This window comes from Eubalaena glacialis, chromosome 2 (genome assembly GCF_028564815.1).
Source record: "Eubalaena glacialis isolate mEubGla1 chromosome 2, mEubGla1.1.hap2.+ XY, whole genome shotgun sequence".
In the NCBI taxonomy this organism is placed as follows: domain Eukaryota; kingdom Metazoa; phylum Chordata; class Mammalia; order Artiodactyla; family Balaenidae; genus Eubalaena; species Eubalaena glacialis.
This window is the reverse complement of record NC_083717.1, coordinates 38,595,725-38,610,275: the sequence shown is the minus strand read 5'-3', so window position 1 is coordinate 38,610,275 and position 14,551 is coordinate 38,595,725. Positions and strand designations below refer to the sequence as shown.

At 39.3% G+C, this 14,551-nt stretch overlaps 1 protein-coding gene across 1 annotated transcript in view; it reads right to left on the bottom strand.

Annotated features, from left to right (window-relative positions):
- The window catches only part of AP3S2 (adaptor related protein complex 3 subunit sigma 2), a 59,121-nt gene extending 47,553 nt beyond the window's left edge, over nucleotides 1-11,568 (bottom strand). The window contains exons 1-3 of the mRNA XM_061179948.1: nucleotides 11,443-11,568; nucleotides 7,503-7,594; nucleotides 6,987-7,098 (exon numbers count right to left, since the gene is read on the bottom strand). Coding sequence (XP_061035931.1) covers nucleotides 6,987-7,098; nucleotides 7,503-7,594; nucleotides 11,443-11,511 — 273 coding nt within the window. The 5' untranslated portion in view covers nucleotides 11,512-11,568. The remainder of the gene's footprint in view (nucleotides 1-6,986; nucleotides 7,099-7,502; nucleotides 7,595-11,442) is intronic.
- Nucleotides 11,569-14,551: the final 2,983 nt, after the last annotated feature.

Genomic DNA, 14,551 nt, shown 5'->3' with positions numbered 1-14,551 from the left:
CCTGCGTGCCTAGAGCCCATGCTCTGCAACAAGAGAAGCCACTGAAATGAGAAGCCCACTCATCAGAGTAGCCCCCACTTGCCGCAACTAGAGAAAGCCCACAGGCAGCAACAAAGACCCAATGCAGCGAAAAAAAAAAAAAAAAAGCATTTAAAATTATCTTAGAGATGAATCTTTTTTGGATGTTTCTAGTATTTATTTACACTTTTATATATGATAAGTGAATATGCTACATGAAATTTTAAAACTAATCATTTTAAGTCATTTTCTGAACGTGAATGGGTGTAAATAAATAAATAAAACTTAAAAGAGGGGAGAGACAGCAGAAGCAAGAACTACAATCCTGCAGCATGCGGGACGAAAACCACATGCAGAGAAAGACAGACAAAATGAAAAAGCAGAGGACTATGCACCAGATGAAGGAAAAAGATAAAACCCCAGAAAAACAATAAATGAAGTGGAGATAGGCAACCTTCCAGAAAAAGAATTCAGAATAATGACAGTGAAGATGATCCAGGACCTCGGAAAAAGAATGGAGGCAAAGATCGAGAAGATGCAAGAAATGTTTAACAAAGACATAGAAGAATTAAAGAATAAACACCTAGAAGAATTAAAGAACAAACAGAGATGAACAATACAATAACTGAAATGAAAAATACACTAGAAGGAATCAATAGCAGAATAACTGTGACAGACGAATGGATAAGTGACCTGGAAGACACAATGGTGGAAATCACTGCTATGGAACCGAATAAAGAAAAAAAATAAAAATAAAAGGAAATGAAGACAGCCTAAGAGACCGCTGGGACAACATTAAATGCACCAACATTCACATTATAGGGGTCCCAGAAGGAGAAGAGAGATAGGACCCGAGAAAAAACTTGAAGAGATTACAGTTGAAAACTTCCCTAACATGAGAAAGGAAATAGCTACCCAAGTCCAGGAAGCACAGAGAGTCCCAGGCAGGATAACCCAAGGAGAAACAGGCCAAGACACGTAGTAATCAAACTAACAAAAATTAAAGACAAAGAAAAATTATTAAAAGCAACAAGGGAGGGCTTCCCTGGTGGTACGGTGGTTAGGAATCTGCCTGCCAATGCAGGGGACGCGGGTTCGAGCCGTGGTCTGGGAGAATCCCAAATACCGCGGAGCAACTAAGCCCGTGAGCCACAACTACTGAGCCTGTGCGTCTGGAGCTTGTGCTCCGCAACGGGAGAGGCCGTGACAGTGAGAGGCCCATGCACCGCGATGAAGAGTGGCCCCCGCTTGCTGCAACTGGAGAAAGCCCTCACACAGAAACGAAGACCCAACACAGCCAAAAATAAATTAATTAATTAATTAAAAAAAAAAAAAAGCAACAAGGCAAAAACAACAAATAACATACAAGGGAACTCCCATAAGGTTAACAGCTGATTTCTCAGAAGAAACTCTACAAGCCAGAAGGGAGTGGCACGATATATTTAAAGTGATGAAAGGGAAGAACCTACAACCAAGATTACTCTACATGGCAAGGATCTCATTCACATTTGACGGAGAAATCAAAAGCTTTACAGACAAGCAAAAACTAAGAGAATTCAGCACCACCAAACCAGCTCTACAACAAATGCTAAAGGAACTTCTCTAAGTGGGAAACACAAGAGAAGAAAAGGAGCTACGAAAACAAACCCAAAACAATTAAGAAGATGGTAATAGGAACATACATATCAATAACTACCTTAAATGTGAATGGATTAAATACTCCAACCAAAAGACACAGGCTCACTGAGTGGATACAAAAACAAGACCCATATATATGCTGTCTACAAGAGACCCACTTCAGACCTAGGGACACATACAGACTGAAAGTGAGGGGATGGAAAAAGATTTCCCATGCAAATGGAAATCAAAAGAAAGCTGGAGTAATAATGCTCATGTCACATAAAATAGACTTTAAAATAAAGAATGTTACAAGAGACAAGGAAGGACACTACATAATCATCAAGGGATCAATCCAAGAAGAAGATATAACAATTATAAATATATATGCACCCAACAAAGGAGCACCTCAATACATAAGGCAAATGCTAACAGCTGTATAAGAGGAAATCGACAGTAACACAATAATAGTGGGGGACTTTAACACCTCACTTACACCAATGGACAGATCATCCAAACAGAAAATTAATAAGGAAACACAAGCTTTAAATGATACAATAGACCAGATAGATTTAATTGATATTTATAGGACATTCCATCCAAAAACAGCAGATTACACTTTCTTCTCAAGTGTACACGGAACATTCTCCAGGATAGATCACATCTTGGGTCACAAATCAAGGCTCGGTAAATTTAAGAAAACTGAAATCATATCAAGCATCTTTTCTGACCACAACGCTATGAGATTAGAAATAAACTACAGGGAAAAAAATGTAAAAAACACAAACACGTGAAGGCTAAACAATACGTTACTAAATAACCAACAGATCACTGAAGAAATCAAAGAAAACAAACAAAAGTCCAGGACCAGATGGCTTAACAGGTGAATTCTATCAAACATTTATAGAAGAGCTAACACCCATCCTTCTCAAACTCTTCCAAAAAATTGCAGAGGAAGGAACACTCCCAAACTCATTCTACAAGGCCACCATCACCCTCATACCAAAACTAGACAAAGATGTCACAAAGAAAGAAAACTACAGGCCAATATCACTGATGAATATAGATGCAAAAATCCTCGACAAAATACTAGCAAACAGAATCCAACAACACATTAAAAGGATCATACACCATGATCAAGTGGGATTTATCCCAGGGATGCAAGGATTTTTCAAAATACACAAATCAATCTGATACACCATATTAACAAATTGAAGAATAAAAACCATATGATCATCTCAATAGATGCAGAAAAAGCTTTGACAAAATTCCACACCCATTTATGATAAAAACTCTCCAGAAAGTGGGCATAGAGGGAACCCACCTCAACATAATAAAGGCCATATACGACAAACCCACAGCAAACATCATTCTCAATGGTGAAAAACTGAAAGCATTTCCTCTAAGATCAGGAACAAGACAAGGATGTCCACTCTCGCCACTATTATTCAACATAGTTTTCGAAGTCCTAGCCACGGCAATCAGAGAAGAAAAAGAAATAAAAAGAATACAAATTGGCAAAGAAGAAGTAAAACTGTCACTGTTTGCAGATGACATGATACTATTACATAGAGAATCCTAAAGATGCCACCAGAAAACTACTAGAGCTAATCAATGAACTTGGTAAAGTTGCAGGATACAAAATTAATGCACAGAAATCTCTTGCATTCCTATACACTAACTAACAATGAAAGATCAGAAAGAAATTAAGGAAACAATCCCATTCTCCATTGCAACAAAAAGAATAAAATACCTAGGAATAAACCTACCTAAGGAGGTAAAAGAACTGTACTCAGAAAACTGTAAGACACTGATGAAAGAAATCAAAGATGACACAAACAGATGGAGAGATATACCATGTTCGTGGATTGGAAGAATCAATACTCTGAAAATGAGTATACTACACAAAGCAATATACAGATTCAATGCAATCCCTACCAAACTACCTATGGCATTTTTTACAGAACCAGAACAAAAAAATCTTAAAATCTGTATGGAGACACAAAAGACCCCGAATAGCCAAAGCAGTCTTGAGGGAATAAAACGGAGCTGGAGGAATCAGACTCCCTGACTTCAGACTATATTACAAAGCTACAGTAATCAAGACAATATGGTACTGGCACAAAAACAGAAATATAGGTCAATGGAACAAGATAGAAAGCCCAGAGGTAAACCCACGCACCTATGGTCAACTAATCTATGACAAAGGAGGCAAGGATATACAATGGAGAAAAGAAAGTCTCTTCAATAAGTGGTGCTGGGAAAACTGGACAGCTACATGTAAAAGAATTTAATTAGAACACTCCCCAACACCATACACAAAAATAAACTCAAAACGGATTAAAGAACTAAATGTAAGACTGAACACTATAAAACTCTTAGAGGAAAACATAGGAAGAACACTCTTTGACATAAATCACAGCAAGATCTTTTTTTGACACACCTCCTAGAGTAATGGAAATAAAAACAAAAATAAACAAATGGGACCTAATGAAACTCAAAAGCTTTTGCACAGCAAAGGAAACTATAAACAAGACGAAAACACAACCCTCAGAATGGGAGAAAACATTTGCAAATGAATCAATGGACAAAGGATTAATCTCCAAAATATATGAACAGCTCATGCAGCTCAATATTAAAAAAACAAACAACCCAATCAGAAAATGGGCCAAAGACCTAAACAGACGTTTCTCCAAAGAAGACATAGAGAGGGCCAAGAGGCACATGAAAAGCTGCTCAGCATCACTAATTATTAGAGAAATGCAAATCAAAACTACAATGAGGTATCACCTCACACTGGTTAGAATGGGCATCATCAGAAAATCTACAAACAATGAGACTGCCCTGGTGGCACAGTGGTTAAGAGTCCTCCTGCCAATGCAGGGGACACGGGTTCAAGCCCTGGTCCAGGAAGATCCCACATGCCGCAGAGCAACTAGGTCCGTGAGCCACAACTGCTGAGCGTGCGCTCTGGAGCCTGTGAGCCACAACTACTGAGCCCGCGTGCCACAACTACTGAAGCCCTCGCGCCTAGAGCCCATGCTCCACAACAAGAGAAGCCACTGCTGTGAGAAACCCGCGCACCGCAACCAAGCCCCCGCTCGTCGCAACTAGAGAAAGCCCATGCACAGCAACGAAGACCCAACACAGCCAAAAATAAATAAATTAATAAAAAAAAAAAAGAAAGAAAGAAAATCTACAAACAAATGCTGGAGAGGGTGTGGAGAAAAGGGAACCCTCTTGCACTGTTGGTGGGAATGTAAACTGATACAGCCACTATGGAGAACAGTATGGAGGTTCCTTAAAAAACTAAAAGTAGAACTACCATACGACCCAGCAATCCCACTACTGGGCATATACCCTGAGAAAACCATAATTCAAAAAGAGTCATGTACCAAAATGTTCATTGCAGCTCTATTTACAATAGCCAGGACATGGAAGCAACCTAAGTGTCCATCATCGGATGAATGGATAAAGAAGATGTGGCACATATATACAATGGAATATTACTCAGCCATAAAAAGAAATGAAATGGAGGTATTTGTAATGAGGTGGATGGAGTTAGAGTCTGTCATACAGAGTGAAGTAAGTCAGAAAGAGAAAAACAAATATCGTATATTAACGCATATATGTGGAATCTAGAAAAATGGTACAGATGAACCGGTTTGCAAAGCAGAAATAGAGACACAGATGTAGAGAACAAACGTATGGACACTAAGGAGGGAAAGAGGGTGGGATGAATTGGGAGATTGGGATTGACATACATACACTAATGTGTACAAAATAGATAACTAATAAGAACCTGCTGTATAAAAATAAATAAATAAAATTTAAAAGAAAATAATAAAATAAAATTTAAAAGTTGCTATGTCCAAGAATATAACTTTTTGGAAGAGTGTAGTATATCTGAAATAAAAATACACATTTAAAATTTCCATTTATTTGTCCCAAGGTATATTAAATTTAGCTTCTTTAATTTTATCTTAACAAATATAGTTGTAAGCATGTAAAGTTTATAATTTATAGCTAGTCTTCTATAATTGATGTTGTTAGGTTTTAATGCATGCTCCTTTTGAGTGCTTTCAACTTAAGTGACTTGTTCAAGTCACTTAAAGCCTATCTAGAATATCATGTACAAAATGACGGAATTGTACTAAATTACTAGTTCCCAGTATAGGGTCCCTACATATCGCAGTTTCCATGAAAGTAATGAAAAGAAATCTGTAAGCCATTTCTAATTTTCAAAAAGCCTAAAAAAAATGTTTACCTATGTCAAGATTGCACAGACTAAATAAAACATCAAGTTTCTTTGCTTTAGGCTAGAATTACAAGTGAAAATACAAAGTATGCATTTTTAAATGTCATTTAGTTTGATATTTGAAAAAAATCTTAAAACATGATGTGACACTGTAATTTATAATGAGAAATATTTGGTATTCATCCTTGTATCTGGCACAGAGCTCCTAAAAACCTTGGAACTTCCTAAGTGATAAGGGTGCCTTTTGTTCTGTTAATAAGGTGACTTTTGGAAAGCACCCAGGAATGGGGACTGGTTGCCAGAGGAACCAACCATGTGATTGTGGGAACTTTCAGTCCTATTTCCTGACCTCTGGGGAGGGGAGAGGGGCTGCAAACTCAATCAGTCACCAATGGCCAATGATTTAATCAATCATGCCTATGTAAAGAGGCCTCCTTAAAACCCAAAAGGGACAGGGTTCGGAGAGTTTCCAAGTTAGTAAACATGTGGATATTCGAGGAGAGTGGCATGCCTGAAGAGGGCATAGAAACTCCACGCCCTTTCCCCATCTTCCATCTGGTTGTTCCTAAGTTATACCCTTTTAAATTAAGCTGGTAAACTAGTAAGTAAAATGTTTCTCTAGAAAGTTCTGCGAGCCACTCTAGCAAATAAGCTGAACCTGAGGAGGAAATCAAGGGAATCTTCAAGCTATAGGCTGTCAGTCAGAAGCACAGGTGACAGACAACCTGGACTTGAGATTGGTATCTATCTCCAGGTAGACAGTGTGAGAATTGAGCAAATTTGTGGGACACCTGGTTACTGTCCATGGAGAACTGAGTTAATTGCTTGGGGTGGGGGTGAGTACACACATTGGAACTGGTGTCAGCCTCGTATAAGAAAACCAAGGGAGTGAGAGGGCTGGAGAAGAAGAATCCAAAAGCTCTAAGAGTTTTTAAGGGTTGCTAAGGAGCTTTCTCATAGCACCATCTGGTGGACATCTAGCAACTTTCACCAAGTATCAAAAAAGAGACTGACAAAAGGATCTACAGATGGTTACTCAAAAATCCCATGCAAACTCTCTGAAGTGGCTGCCATCATTACCTGCTACACATACCTGGATAAGGTCCAAGATCCCAAGTTCACTCTCTGATGAATCCACACAAAATACAAAATAGAGGGTAGCATAATGCCGATAAATCAGTTTGTAGTCAGAGCCACCAATCAAACTGTGGAAGATGGGAAACATTTAAAGCCTGTATCTTAACTGAACATATCAAAGAGAAACTCTGTGCCAAGGGAGGAGAAGGGGCACAACAGAAAGGGGGAGGACAGGCCAAACAATAGGCCATTTCTACCAGGTGAACGGCAACCAAATTTGGCAGAGGTGCCTAAAGCCATTTTACCTCCCCTTTTCTTCTGCCCATCCTCCCAGGCACCAAACTTGTAAATATCTGAAGCACAACCATTTAGCAGCTTCCAAAACAGAACTGGGTCTCTCCCTGAGCAGATTTAGCTCAGCTCAGCTCAAGTTGCATCAGGTACTCACCTGACACTTGAGTACTGCCTGAAGAAGCAATAACGATGAAGGCCACCCAAAAGTGGATGTATGGGGAGAAAACTGATCATTTACCTTCCACCCTCCAAGAAGTTACAGATGTTGTCATCCCGCTTGAGAACTAGATGGAAGGTCTCTCGAATAATCTGCTGTTGAATTTCTTCTGGCTATGGAATAAAAGAAATAAAGTGAATCAGTGGGAAAGTCTGAAAAACTACAACCCATCAGTGAGGATGGACAGGAAGGCAAGGGCTTCCAAACTAGGAATGATCTGAACATTTGGTACCAGTTTACAGAAAAGATAGAAATGATGAGTAGAGAAAAAGTAAAAGGGGAATCTATGGAAAAATGGACAAGGCTCTGTTACAGGAATTAAAATAGGGTATATTTACCTAGATATCTAGTCCCTAACCATTACCATCCTGATAGGTAAGCTGATATTTCTTTACTGTGAATAACCAAGGAAAGGAGAACTGACAAACTCTCATACAAGATCAAAGAATAACTAGAAGGCCTGGTTCTGAAATATTTTGCCTTACTCTAGAAAACATCTATGCCAGGGCAAATAACAAACGTTAATAGGTCTAACACTTTAAGGAAGTCAAGATGTAATTGTGTACGTGCTTTAAAGACCTGCATTTGCCATCTTTTGTACTGGTAATACAGACATTACATATAAGATGCTGTGTTACCAACGAAGTACTACAGAGAAAGACAGAAAATGTTCTATTTACAGATTAGAATCTTGAACAATTGCAGAGCTATAAACACCTTTTTTCACTTACTACACTCCAGAAAGCTCAACTGTGATGGAATCTCTTGATAACTCACATTTGATTTGTTTATACATATGAAGTTCATAATAAGTATGGTTTTTAAAAAAGGATAGTGGGAGGGAGAAATCAGTCATTAAGACAAAAGTAGGGATTCCCTGGAGGTCCAGTGGCTAAGACTTGGCGCTTTCAATGCAGGGGATTCAGATTCCATCCCTAATCAGGGAACTAAGATGCTACATGCTGCATGGCCAAAAAAAAAAAAAGACAAAAGTAATTAAAAGCTCTAGACCAGTGCCCAATGTATAATGAGATTTCCCTGGCGGTCCAGTGGTTAGGACTCTGCACTTGCACTGCCAAGGGCACAGTTTCAATCCCTGGTTGGGGAACTAAGATCCTGCAAGCCACGTGGCAGGGCCAAAAATAATCTCAATGTATAATGAATCACCCGGGAATGTTGTTAAAATGCAGATTTTAATTTAGTAGGTCTGGGCTAAGTCCTGAGACTGCATTTCTAACAAGTTTCCAGGTGATAACAATGCTGCTGGTCTGAGAACAACATTTTGAGTAGCAAAGCTTAAGAAAACCTTCAGATTGGACTTCCCTTAAGAGTCAGAAAATAGATTCAAGTAACATTAACCCCTTTCTTTCTACAGCATTGAATTTAGACTTGAAATGGTTAGTTATTTAAACGAAACAGGAAAAAACAGGGAAAATGTCATCGTGGAGAAATTACTTTTCATAACTTTGACTTACACTGGTATACAGTGGCTCTCTGTATTTACCAAATGGATAAATGAAAACTTGCTGATAACTGGTCACTGTAAGTTTGAGTAAATCAATCACTATTTTCTGGTTTCCATTTAAAGAATTCAGAAAGCTCACAGACACCAGGATGCTGTAAAGGATTAACTCTGTGTATCCAGAAATACAAAACATGCTAAGCATCAGCACTTTTTTAAACTGACAAAAACATCTTGCAAAGCCTTTTATCTGACTCTACAGGGAAGTGGTGATAGTCAGTGGGCAAGCACTATGAATGGTGAGGCTACCTAATTTCTAATTCAACAAAATAGCAGACTACCAATTGCTTACATCTCTCAATCATTTTAATAATCCCTCATATCTTTTATTACTCTGAAGTTTTCAAGGTAACTTTCACTTAGGAGCTAATTTAGGTCTTATAAAAATCCTATGCTCTCCAAAGAAGATAAACAAATGGTCGATAAAGACATGAAAAGATGCTCAACATTATTAGTCATTAGAAAAATTTTTGAAACCGCAAGAATCCACTTTACACCTACTAAAATGTCTTTAATCAGAAAGATAATAGAAAATGTTGATAAGGAGGTGGAAAAATTGGAATTCTTATATATTGTTGATAGGAATGTAAAATGGTGCAGCCACTTTGGAAAGCAGTTTGGCAGTTCCTCCGAATGATCACCATAAAGTTACTACGTGACTCAGCAATTCTACTCCTAGATATATACCCAAGAGAAATGAAAATACATGCTCACACAAAAGCTTGTACATCAGTGTTCACAGCAGCATTTTTCACAAGAGCCACAGGTGGAAATATCAACTGATGAATGGACAATCAAAATGTGGTGCATCCACACAATGGAATGTAATTTGGCAATAAAAAGGAATAAAGAACAGATACACACTACAACATAGATGAACCTTGAAAACATTATACTAAGTAACAGAAGCCAGTCATAAAAGACCACATATTGTATGATTCCATTTTATATGAAATGTCCAGAATAGGCAAATTTAGAGAGACAGAAAGTAGATTAGTGGTTGCCTAGGGCTGGGGGAGTTGAGGGGGAAACACAGAATGATTGCTAATGGGTAGGGGGTTCCTTTTTGGGATAATGAAAATGTTCTAAAATTGTGCTGATGGTTGCATAACTTTGTTAAGTACTAAAAACCATTCTACTGTATATTTTTAAAAGGTGAACTGTATGGTATGTAACATATCTCAATAACACTTTAAAAAACCTGAGAGGGGCTTCCCTGGTGGCGCAGTGGTTGAGAATCTGCCTGTCAATGCAGCAGGCACGGGTTCGAGCCCTGGTCTGGGAGGATCCCACATGCCGCGGAGCAAGTAGGCCCGTGAGCCACAACTACTGAGCCTGCGCGTCTGGAGCCTGTGCTCCGCAACAAGAGAGGCCGCGATGGTGAGAGGCCCGCGCGCCGCGATGAAGAGTGGCCCCCGCTTGCCGCAACTAGAGAAAGCCCTCGCACAGAAACGGGGACCCAACGCAGCCATAAATAAATAAATAAATAATTTTTTTAAAAAGAAAAAAAAAAAAAAACCTGAGAGAAAAATTCACACACACACAAATGCAAATACAAATTGAATAGTGTTATTAAATGTTAATATAAAATCGATATAATAAAATGTAACCTACCTAAAAAATTCTATAAAAAAGGGAAAAAAAAATTTTTTTTCATTTCTACTTAACAAAAGAGGAAATGAAGTCTGAAAGAGGTTTTTGTTAACTTGACAGAAGGGTAAAATAAGGTGTTGCTGAGGCCTGAACATAAGTTTTCTGACACTTTCCCGTCTACGGTTTCACAATTACGTATTTAACATTTTGAAACCTAGCCACGAAGAAATAAAACGTCGGGGGGGAGAAGGCAAATAATGATGTTTATTTTTTCCAGAGTAACGTCTTTGGAAAATTCAAATTCACATTATCACGTATAATTTCTCAACATTTCCCACTTTCAAACGGACTTTCTTCAACTCTACGTAGTGAAAGGTATCTAGTTCCTGGGCACTCCCAGCCTACACTGAAGCAAAATAATTCCAAGAAAGCACTTTTCCAAATCCGTTAAGCTAAAGCAAAATCATTAAAAAGCTGCATATTTCTTCCTCCTCGTGAAACTGCGTTTAACAACCAACAAGATTAATTTGATTTCAATCATTCAAGTTGTCAATGAGGCACACCCCCTCCACACACACACACCATTTATAGTGCCCTGAGACACTGCGAGAAGTGTCACAAAAATGGCACAAAAATGCCGGGGTCCAGGAAGGGGTGGGAAAGAGCGGGGGTAGCGGGGCGTGGGACACAAGGCCTGACACTGGCCCCGGTCCGGGGAAGGTCACATATACGGTGCAGGAGCCCTAGGACGTCAGCGGGCGATGCCCGCGTGCGCTCTACGGGACAAAGAGCGAGAAGGGGGCGCAGGTGCCCTGTAAAGATGTGACGAAGCTCGGCCGCACTCACGAAACGCTGGTAGAAGCGGACTAGCCGCGGCTTCCCGTGGTTATTGAAAACCAGAATCGCCTGAATCATCTTTGCCCGCCACGCTCCTTTCAACACCGACTACTTCCAGAGAGCATCTCCTTCCGCCACAACAGGGCGCTTCCGGTTGGTGCGCTGCTGAGAGTGGCTCCCGGAAACATGTCCCGGCGCCCAAGGGCCCGACCACCAAGAGTCCGGTTTCCCGGCACGCCTTGGAGAAGGCTGCAGGACGGGCGGCGGGTTCCGGGCTTAGGCTGATGCGGACACCGAGGCTGGGGCCGCAGAATCCCGGGCCTGGCGCAAAGCCGAGCACACCGGAAAAGCGGATCAAGAAGCAGAAACCCCAACAGCAGCTGCGCTCCCAGGTGAAGCGCAGCGGGAGTCTCCCTTTATCATCGTTTGCTTTAACACTACAGAACGTTGCGCGGTGTGGAGATGCAGGCTAATTTAGCCATTCCCCGGTTGGGGAAAGTTAGGTTCATTTTTATTTTTTAGTATTACATACAATGCTGTAGTGAATTATATATGTGCCTCCTCGTGCAAAAGGGCTCTCTCTCCGCGGTAGATAGCGAATGGTGGAATTAAGGGATCTTTAATGCAATTCCTTTTAAAAGGTACCGGCGACCCCAAATTACTAGTTTTTGTATTTTCTTTTAATGACTTAGTGCGGGTGAGGTGGAGCACGTCCTTATATCACAGATAGAGCTGCAAATTGGAATCACCTACCCAAAGGACAGTTGACAATATTTATCAAAAGCCTTTAAAATATATTGAACATTAGACCCAGCATTTCCAGTTTTAGAATTTATAATAAAACGATGTGGGTGTGTGAAAAGATTTAGCCTCAAGAACGTACATCTCAGCAGTCTTATTACAGGGGAAAGTGGGAAGCAAACTAATTACTCCAAAATGAGAAACTGGTAAAATGCATTGATCCACATGCATATGAGAAATATTAAAGTTATAAAAAATCGTGTTGTGAAAGATTTATGGTATAGGGAAATGTTCATGGCATATCTGTAAGTGAAAAGATTACACGAAGTATGTAGAGGGACACTCCACTTTGTAAAAGATTGGAAGTATATACACCAAAATATGAGTAATAATTGTGTCTGATGGAATGGCAGCATCATAGTGTTCACCACAGGCCGGTGGAACCACACTGCTCTGATCAAAACCCTGGCTCTGTCCACGTCCTGTGCACCTTGGGCAAGTGTCATCATTCGTAAAACAGGCATAATATCAGTTTCCTTTACTGTAAAACTAGTTTATTTCTACTTGAAAAAAAAAATTCTACTTACCTAAGACAGTTGTTATAGCACAACAAGAGTTAATATTTGTAAGTACTCAGAGCAATGCATGGTATATAATTGAGAACTACATACGTGATTCTTTTTTTTTTTTTTTTTTTTTTTTGGCTGTGTTGGGTCTTCGTTTCTGTGCGAGGGCATTCTCTAGTTGGGGCAAGCGGGGGCCACTCTTCATCGCGGTGCGCGGGCCTCTCTTGTTGGGAGCACAGGCTCCAGACGCGCAGGCTCAGTAGTTGTGGCTCACGGGCCCAGCTGCTCCGTGGCATGTGGGATCTTCCCACACCAGGGCTTGAACCCGTGTCCCCTGCATTGGTAGGCAGACTCTCAACCACTGCGCCACCAGGGAAGCCCTACATAAGTGATTTTAAAAATGGTGGTGGAATTATATTTTTTTCTTATTTTAAATTTTCTAAAATAAAATGTATTACTCTTGTAGCCAGAGTTTTTTTTCATTTAAAAGAATCCAAAGGCAATAAATATGCACTGAAACTTGACAAAATATTTCAAATGTTGAGGAGGAATACCAAAAAAAATTCTGAAACAGAAGAAGAATAAGTGAGACCTAGCTCTACCAACTATTAAAACCTACTATGATAGTTCACACTGTCATTAAAGGGAGACTTATTGAAATATAATGGATAATTTAAGTATAAGTGATTTTAATATGTGATGTGGAAGACATCATACCTTGACAGTGGGAAGGAATTCAGTAAGTGTGTTGGGATAACTGGTTAGCAATTTGAAAATAAGCAATTTAGTTATCTCCCTTCATACTCTCTCAAATTAAAGGCAGAGTGGATTACAGAGTTAAATACAAAACCAAGTAATAACTAGAATGGAAAAAAATGATAGAGAATCTAACATCTGAAAAGAGTATATAAGCTTAGAAGCAATAAAAATCATAAAAAGTCAAGATACAGCTATATAAAAATTTTACGTTTGTAAGTCAATTTTTTTAAATGGAAAAGTTTTTAAAATATGGCAAATGGTTATATTTAAAATATAAATAACTGATAAACAACAAAAAAAAACCTCCCCCCCTCAGTAATAAATGGGCAAAGGAACTGAGTAACAAATGAGGAAATACATCTAGGAAATGAACATGAAAAAAAATGCTTAAGCTCACTATTAATGGGGGAAAAGGCTAATTAAAATTAAAGTATTAACTTAAAATTAAAGTGTTATTTTTACCTTATCAAACATCAATTTTTAAAATATTATCATACCCAAGTCTAGCAAGGGTAGCGTGAAAATAGTCCTCTCCTACCTTGCTGGTGAGATTATAATTTAGAACAACCCTTTTGGAAAGCAATTTGGAAATCTAACAAGACCTTTACAGCTCCCAATGCAGGGGGCATGGGTTTAATCCCTGGTCAGGGAAGATCCCACATGCCACATGGCACGGCCAAAACAAAACAAAACAAAACAAACAAAAAACCCCAAGACCTTTACAAAGAATTCCTAGATTCCCAGTAATCTGACTCCTAGGAATCCATCCCTAAAGAAATAACCCCTGGGACTTCCCTGGCGGTCCAGCGGTTAAGACTTCACCTTCCAACACAGGGGGGAAGGGTTTGATCCCTGGTCCAGGAGCTAAGATCCCACATGCCTCGCGCCAAAAAAACCAAAAGATAAAACAGAAGCAATATTGTAACAAATTCAATAAAGACTTTAAAAATGGTCCACATCAAAAAATCTTAAAAAAAAAACAAAACCAAAATATAGTGGCGGGGGGAGGCAGGTGAGATTGAGGGAACTATGTAATTTACAATAGTTTTTGA